General features: G+C 34.5%; 1 protein-coding gene across 1 annotated transcript; it reads left to right on the top strand.

Annotated features, from left to right (window-relative positions):
- Positions 1-2,037: 2,037 nt before the first annotated feature.
- LOC114278958 (TOM1-like protein 6) lies at positions 2,038-8,388 on the top strand. Its single transcript, XM_028221112.2, has 9 exons — positions 2,038-2,523; positions 3,120-3,198; positions 4,519-4,617; positions 4,985-5,098; positions 5,623-5,786; positions 5,885-5,966; positions 6,068-6,153; positions 6,365-6,625; positions 7,238-8,388. Exons 1-9 carry the CDS (start codon positions 2,390-2,392, stop codon positions 8,169-8,171), a joined length of 1,953 nt encoding a protein of 650 aa, XP_028076913.2. The 5' UTR covers positions 2,038-2,389; the 3' UTR covers positions 8,172-8,388.
- The last annotated feature ends 315 nt before the right edge of the window (positions 8,389-8,703 follow it).

Below are 8,703 nucleotides of genomic sequence, written 5' to 3'. Positions count from 1 at the left end.
AATTACTAAGGGTGCTCGCGGTTTGACGGTTCAGTTACAATAAAAGAAATCTCAAATTCGCCATCTATCTACAATTATACAGATTGGAAAAAATAATCTACAATCGTCCGCTCGTCATCACGCATCTGTCAAAAATACGACAGATCGGTTCGGTATGATTAATTTAGACGAATCAAAATATCTGATACTCACCCCTGCTGAATTATATTCAATGTAAAGTCTCCAAAGACTAAAATGAAGATCATTTTCCAAAGTATTAAATAATATTTGATTTAATAGAATGAAAAAAATAATAAAAAATATATTATAAATAAAAATATCATTGGCATTATAAAAGATTCATCATTCTATTCGAAAGGTCAAATGGCCATTCTAACTTAACTGTGTAAGAAATAGGGCCTTGTGCCACAATTAAACATGAAATTGATATGTATGCAAGTTTAGTGAAAATTTGGGAGAAAGTTTTAATTTTAAAATTTTAAATAGAGGTTTAATGCAGTGGCAAAAAAAATAAAATAAATAATTACACACATTACCTCATATATAAGTCTCACTTCTCATCATATTATTAAAATTCTTTTTAAACTCCAAAAATTAAACTCTCAATCTCCGTTCGTTTGATTGATAAATCCAACACAAATAAAAGCATCCCAAAAGTCGGCCCGAAAGAGACAGATTAATATAAAGTCTATTTTTTAAATTTTTTTCCACAACCACCTCTTGTGTCTACACTTAGCTTGCTTTTTATTATTAGAAAATTTCTCCTCTATTTACCAAAATCTCCCTTATAACCTATAATTAAGATAGTAAATAAAAAAGTCAGAGTCAAGTGAAGTGATTGAATCAAATGAATTAAGTAAAATGTTTTAACTTTTCTTTAAAGTTACTTATATTTTATAGCTATATAATATGATATCAATGAAAATAAAGATTATATACTCAAAAATTACTCGACCTAAAATCATAGATATTCCTATAATAATAATAATCAAGTAATTTGTTGTTTAAATGTGATAAAAAATCGATTTATTCTTATGCTTAAGGCTCCGTTTGAGAAGAAAAATTCAGGTTTTTTTGGTTAAAATAACCACAAAAAATAAAATAGGCTATTTTAGCCACAAAAAAAAAACATCAAATCTAACCCATAATCATTACAATCCTCTCTCACAAAAAAGTCAAAAAGTCAAAAAGTCAAAAAGTCCTTCCCAAACCAGGCTAAAATAACCAAAAAGTTAAAAAATCAATCCACTTCCCAAACAGAGGCTAAATATGTAAAATTAGTCCTAAATAACCATTCCAATTGAACTAACAATTTCACAAAATAAGAAATAACTATAGGGGAATAGTATTAGTTATCTAGGATCAAGTGCAAAGTTATGTCATACAATATCTCATGATCAAAATGATCGGCCTATCTTATTTTTGGGTTTTTTTTCTCCTAGTTTGTTTTATTTTTTTTTTCTTAACTATAAGCATGATATTGACTAGAAAAAAGAAAAAAAAAACAAACAAACAAATCAGAGATTTGTAAAAATAATTTGAAATCAATGAAAAATTTTATAAATTTTAATAATTATAATTATAATGTTCTATAAAATATTAATTATTTTGAGAATATTCTGCTAGTGTGTAATTCTAAAAAAAAGAAATGAAAAGAAATTGAACATAAATATTTAGAATTTTACAGGGAGTTTCTATTTTCACATTACTAAAATTTTTATTTCATATCATTTTTGGGTTAGATGTTAATTATCAAACGAAAATCAGTAATTCGAATATTAATTAACAAATAAAAAATTGATACATGATATCTGAATAAATGCTTTTATTTAAGAGTAATGAATAATCCTCCCTTTTTTTCCCACCCCTTTGACCCCCTCTCTCTCATTGGTTACCTTTTCTTTTTCTTTTTCTTTTTTTTCTTGCTCCACCAATCACCCCCTGCCACGTGGCAAAAGGGGGGTGAGGGGTGACCCCCAAAAGGGGTCTCAAGCATTATTCTTTATTTAATAATTGATATACAAAGTGTGTAAATTAAATATAAAAAAAAAACAAGGGGGCGAATAAAAGCTGCCATGTCGTGTCCCACTTATCAAAACTAAAATGCCGAATATGCCCCTGCTCGAATAATAAATATGCATAAATAAATAAATGAAAAATACCGATAAATATAAGGAATATAAAAAAGTGGCACTTTTTATTGGGGTTTTTCTCGGAAAATGCCTTTCAAAATATTTTCTCGGGAAAATCAGCAGGTCGCACTTTTTTCTGCTGCTATCCCTCGCTTTGCTAACAAGAAGATTAATCATTTTTAGTATTTTCTTGGTGTTTGTTCTCTCTCGTCCTTACAAGAACAACTTGAGTTTTGAGGGAAAGATAGAGAGAGAAAATGATGCCATCGTCATCTTCATCGTCTTCTTCTTCGGCAACTGTTCGAGTTGAGAAGGCGACGAGCGACCTTTTAATCGGTCCCGATTGGACTATGAACATGGATATTTGTGATTCCATCAATTCCAACCATTGGTACTTTACTCAAAAACTCTCTTAATCTTAACCTTTTCTAGTTGACTTTTTTGTTTTCTGGTTTTTGTTATGCTTTTTATGCTTTGGAGTTTGATTTTAGATGGTTGCTTTTGAGTTGGTTGGAGATGAAGAAACGAAAGGTTCTGAATTTTTTTAGTCGGAGTTCCTCTCCTTTTCCTTTGTTTGGTGGCCGAGAAAACCAAGGGAAACAAAAGAAAATTTTAAATCTGGATTCTAGTATGTTGTTTTCATGAAATGAAATAGCTTTTTTTGCCCCTCTATTTTAGGAGAATACATGCTTTGAAAAAATTTTAAAAATCGTAATTAGGGACTCTTTAATATTTTTGGGTGGGTTTTCTATCTTGATTATGAAACAATCGGGTCTTAAATCTTGATATATATTTTTCTTGTTCGAGTGGTTGAATCCTAGGAATTGGGTTTTTTTTTTTTTTAATGGTTTGTGATCATGTCAAATACAAAGGGACAGGGGTTGAATTCTACTGTGGATTGTGATGTTATTACTGAATGTCAGTTAGTTTCATCCATTCGTGGAAGTAGATTCGATAAAATTTGTGTTGGTTTGTTAAATTGATCAGGGAAGCAAAAGATGTTGTCAAAGCTCTGAAGAAAAGGTTGCAGCATAAGAACCCTAAAGTTCACCTACTTGCCTTGACGGTACTTTTTTTTATCTGTTTAATTTTTTTTTCATTGTATTTGGCACATTCCGTTTTTTTTTTTTAAAGTCAGGAATTGGGATCTATGAAGCAGAAACACTTCTTAAAGGGAGTCCTATCTGTATTGTACCCATATGTATTCAATATTTCATGTCAATTTTGAAAAGTAAATACTTTTTGGGCACTCTAGATCATGTATCCAAATTATTATGAATTGAAATTGTAATCATTTTTGTATATTATTAGAGTACAACAATGGTTAGAATAAATACAAGAATAGTTTTTTGATTTTTTATTTTTTTTTAATTTCTTAGGAAGAAGAAAATAGTGAGTTTAAAATAGTATTATACTGTTGTAGATTTTATCAAATTAACATATCCACTTTATAAATAAATAAAAATAAAATGACTATTGGCTTTTAAACTAATATCTAATTCTTAAAGTACAGCTTTTCACTATTCTTTGAACTCATGTATGAGATAATACTAAAAATTATATATTGTTGGAAAGACTCCCTCAACTATTAATGAATATCATCTAACCCTTTCATTTATGAATCCAAACATTTTGACCCCTTCAACTATAAAAATGTATCATTTCACCCCTCCAGACCATTTGCTTTTGTATTTTTTATAATTGAGGGGTCACTATGTACTAGATGAGCGAGCTAAAGTGATATTCGTTAATAGTTGAGGGGTTCCTATTTTTTTCAACATATCTTGATCTTATTTTTTTAGATTTTGTTGTATTGCCATCCCATATCCCGAATCCGTATCCGTATCCACGCTTCATAGATTAGGATCAACCAATCTATGAAGTACAGCTTTTCACTATTCTTTGAACTCATGTATGAGATAATACTAAAAATTATATATTGTTGGAAAGACTCCCTCAACTATTAATGAATATCATCTAACCCTTTCATTTATGAATCCAAACATTTTGACCCCTTCAACTATAAAAATGTATCATTTCACCCCTCCAGACCATTTGCTTTTGTATTTTTTATAATTGAGGGGTCACTATGTACTAGATGAGCGAGCTAAAGTGATATTCGTTAATAGTTGAGGGGTTCCTATTTTTTTCAACATATCTTGATCTTATTTTTTTAGATTTTGTTGTATTGCCATCCCATATCCCGAATCCGTATCCGTATCCACGCTTCATAGATTAGGATCAACCAATGGTGAAATGGTTGGTTTGATGCCACTTTATTTGTGATACATCTCATAGTTTTTAATACATGTTTGTCTGGAAATTTAGGAGAATTTTGTGCTAGAACTTGTCTTTCTAATCCATTAATTATGTGGCATATTTGAAGCTTCTGGAGACAATGGTAAAGAACTGTGGTGATTATGTGCATTCTCAAATTGTGGAGAGGAATATTCTGCAGGAGATGATCAAAATTGTGAAGAAGAAGGTAAGTTTTTATTTGCAATTACTCTGTCTTTGTTAATGTTTCTGTTTCCTTTTTATTTTATTTCTTTTGCTCCTCAAGAAACACATGTTTTCTTTCTTGGATATTAGCGTTGCTATTCTGAAATGCACTGTATTGATCTTTTCACTAAAATGCATAGTATTTACCATTTACTATGCTTTGATCATTGTTTGTTTGTAGAATATGTTTAGGTGCTTTTCATCATCTTTTTTTGAACAAATCTAACTTTTCTAATGAAATCTGGCATTTTCTTTATGGATTTTCATTTGGATGTTCACTCAGATAGTTCTTGTTAAACACTTGGTCATTTCATTGCCTTGTAAACAAATTTTCTTGATGGACTTTGCAGACGGATATGCATGTGAGGGATAAAATCTTAGTACTCCTAGATTCTTGGCAAGAAGCATTTGGTGGCCCCGGAGGAAAATGTCCACAATATTACTGGGCATATGACGAACTGAGAGTAAGCATACGTAGTTGTCATCTTTACTTGGTTATATTTTTTGTTGTTGCAATTCTGTGCTGACAATTGTCTGTGCCACTATGTTTTGTTTAGATGGAGTTGACATCTGTCCTTGGTGTCATGGTCAAGATATAATGGGTTTATAGGATCCTAGGCAAAGATTATGAAATGCCCAAGTGATTGGCGTATCATAATAACTGGTGGTCGGTGGGCTGTGATAATTATCATTATATGATTGAGTTGACTTCAGGATAATTAATTTTATTATCTATCTCACAGAAACCATATTCATTCTAAACCAGAGGACTAAATAGAAGATTTAATAGTTTAATTCGGTCTTATCGTTGTGTTAGATGTGTAGTATATTTTATTGAATTAACTGACCTGTGTCAACTCTCTATGTTACAGTTTGCATCTACCTTTATTAAATTTAAAAATCATATATGTTGATGAATTACAAAGTATAAAAGTATGATAAATGACAGTAAAATATTATTTTATAGTTGTGGTTATACTTGTGACAGCGTTCTGGAGTAGTATTTCCCCAGCGTTCATTTGATACAGCGCCAATATTTACACCACCTGTTGCCCATTCAACTTTGAGACATGCTCAAGCAGGTTATGGAATGCCAAGCAATTCTTCAACTAGGCTCGATGAAGCCATGGCAGCTGAGATGGAAAATTTAAGGTGAGGATTCAACTTCGGTTGCACTTACTAGTAGTCCCATCTTACTGTTGTAATCTAATTCCCCCTTGTGATTCATTTTCTTTTTCTCACCCTTTTAGTTTGTCGAGCATAAATTCTATGCGGAATGTTCTGGATCTCTTAGCTGACATGCTGCAAGCTGTGAATCCAAATGACCGTGCAGTACGTGCAAATCTCTCTCTCTCTCTCTCTCTCTCTCTCTACTCGATTCTCACTCCATTTTACTAATAAAGTCTCACATCTTGTTTCCTCTGTGTTTGTAGTCTGTAAAAGATGAAGTAATAGTTGATCTTGTCACCCGATGTCGTTCCAACCAGAAGAAATTGATGCAGATGTTGACTACAACCGGGTATATTCTCTGATTTTTGTTTCTCTAATTTCCCAACCATTTCACAAATCTTCAACAATGCTTTTCTTGTTCAGTTCTAGGTATTAGCTGTTTCTGTGTCTGTTTCCTTGTGCATTGATACACCCTATAGTTCATTGTTGTGTTATGGATTTCTTAGCTGTCTTTATGGTCATGGTTGTGGTTGTGGTTGTGGTTGTGGTTGCTGTGGCAGGGATGAAGAACTTCTCGGTCAGGGTCTTGAATTAAATGATAGCCTGCAGACTGAGCTTGCAAAACATGATGCTATAGCTTCTGGTTCACCGTTGCCGACTCAAGTAACAAATTTGAGCCCCCAATCAGTTCCTGCACATGACTCCAGCCTCAAACCTACTGAACATAAACAACCCAGCCAAACACCAAATGTTAATCGCTCTCCACCAGCTGTTGAAGAAGAGGAAGATGAGGAAGATGACTTCGCACAGTTAGCTCGAAGGTTGCTCTTCACTCATTGTTGATTATCATATATTCCTTGTAGGGATCAAAGAAATTGCACTTAAATGTTAGGGCACATCACACATGCACCAAGATCTGATGATCTTGACATTTGGTTACTTTGCCATTCTGCCGGATAGTGTGTACAATATTAGAGACATATAGAGAATAAAATTACTTGGGGCATCTCCAATCTTTAACTCAAATCCATATCAAATTTAAATTTGGGTAAAAATCACTCAAAACACTCAACCTCTACTCAAAATTTATACCACATTGAGCTTTACTTAAATTTTTTACCCAAATCAAGGAGACTCAAATGTTTACTCAAAATTGTCGAAGTTATTTTGTGGGTCTCAAATGTACTATGCCACAATCTTTTACTCAAATTTATGCTCAAGTCTGAGTTTGTTCATTGGAGTGGTTCATATCAAATAAAACTTATAATCAAATTTGAGTTGGGCTGGAAGGGTAGATCATTCGTCAGGTCCCGCGATTTTCTCTATTGAAGTACCAAGACACCTTTTTTTTATTCTAGAGTTGATATGTTGGAATTCTTGTTTTATATTTTGCTGGTTTACAATTGGTGTATTTTTGTGCTTTATGAATGCAGGCATTCCAGAACGCGGTCAACTACTTCTCAAGACACAACTGGTACTAATGAAAGTGTTACCTCAGTGAATGCCACAAACAATATCCCAAGCAATGCATTAGCTCTGCCCGATCCACCTGCACCAGTTAAGACCACAAAAGAGCAAGATATGATAGACCTTTTGAGTATCACCTTGTCAACTACTACACCCTCTCCTCAAACCCCCCACACTCCTGCTTCTTCTTCTCAGAACATTCAGCGCACACCTGTTTCCCCAACCACACAAGGGTATCCCTACGCTTCCCAGGCTTACCCTGGAAACGTCGGACAAGTGCCCTACAACAGTTATGTTGTTCCGTGGGCCCAGCCTCCACCCCAATCCCAACAACAGCCTCAACCTCAATCTTACCTCCAACTCCAACCCCAACCCCAACAACAGCCTCGACCTCAATCTTACCTCCAACCCCAACAACAGCCTCAACCTCAATCTTACCTCCAACCCCAACCCCTACCCCCAACACAACATCCACCTCAAACTCAACCTCAATATCCCCGGTACTCATCGGCCTACCCTCCTCCTCCATGGGCACCAACTCCCGGTTATTTTAGCAACCAGAATCAATTTTCTACCAGACCTTACGCGCTAGCAACTCAGCGAGCCAATGCGCCTTCATCTTATACATCTATGCAAGGTGGCAGACCGTTGGAGCAATTCAACTCGTTCAACGCAAGAGGAAGCAATGGAACACCAATGAATGGAGAGCTAAGGGTGAGCCCTAGCCCTACGATCACTGCCCCTGCAGCAGCTGTACAGAAACCCTTTGTTCCCTCATACAGATTGTTTGAAGATCTTAATGTTCTCGGCAATGCAGATGGGAGGTTTAAGATGACGAGCAACACATCTCCTAGCTTATCGGGAACGTCTAGCCAAAGTATGGTGGGTGGGAGGAAGTAATATATTCACCGTATGATATTCTGGTTTTCAACGGCGTAGGTTTTATGAGAACAGCATTATTTGATACATGTCAATATGGTATATATGTCCTCATATTTTTTTTCTCCCTTTCAATTTGCATGTATGTAGTAGAGTCCTTTAGATTGATAAAATCATGGTCTTGCATTGCAATAAGAACATGTTTGGTATTTGAATAGATGAAAGTTGATTGAGGTTCTGTGCTGATTTCAATTGTAACTTTCCACCTATAGCTTGGGAAAATTCATGTTGAAGCTTAATCTGGGGCTTGAGGTTGGTCACCGGCCTTCTCTATTCGACTCGGTGATTATCTTCTGATGTGTTTAGTAGGGCCCTGTTAACCACAAACTTCTCACTGTGGATCTGTTAACAGGATGATTCAGATTCATGGCCAGAGGAATTTCCAGATATGAGTTCTGTTGTAGTTTTGGATCAAACACAGCAGGGTATGAAGACCTTACCTGACTGTTGATTCAAGTATCATTTTTTTGACCTAGGCCTTTGGCCCAAGTGG

This window comes from Camellia sinensis, chromosome 3, assembly GCF_055761805.1.
Source record: "Camellia sinensis isolate YWXY chromosome 3, ASM5576180v1, whole genome shotgun sequence".
Classification (NCBI taxonomy): Eukaryota; Viridiplantae; Streptophyta; class Magnoliopsida; order Ericales; family Theaceae; genus Camellia; species Camellia sinensis.
Note: the sequence above shows the minus strand (reverse complement) of the source record. Positions and strands in the feature narration are given on the sequence as shown.

Coding starts and splice junctions, on each gene's coding strand:
- LOC114278958 (XM_028221112.2), top strand. CDS start 2,390: ATGATGCCATCGTCATCTTCATCGTCTTCTTCTTCGGCAACTGTTCGA. Junction 2,524..3,119: donor TCCATCAATTCCAACCATTG/GTACTTTACTCA, acceptor TAAATTGATCAG/GGAAGCAAAAGATGTTGTCA. Junction 6,626..7,237: donor TTCGCACAGTTAGCTCGAAG/GTTGCTCTTCAC, acceptor TTATGAATGCAG/GCATTCCAGAACGCGGTCAA.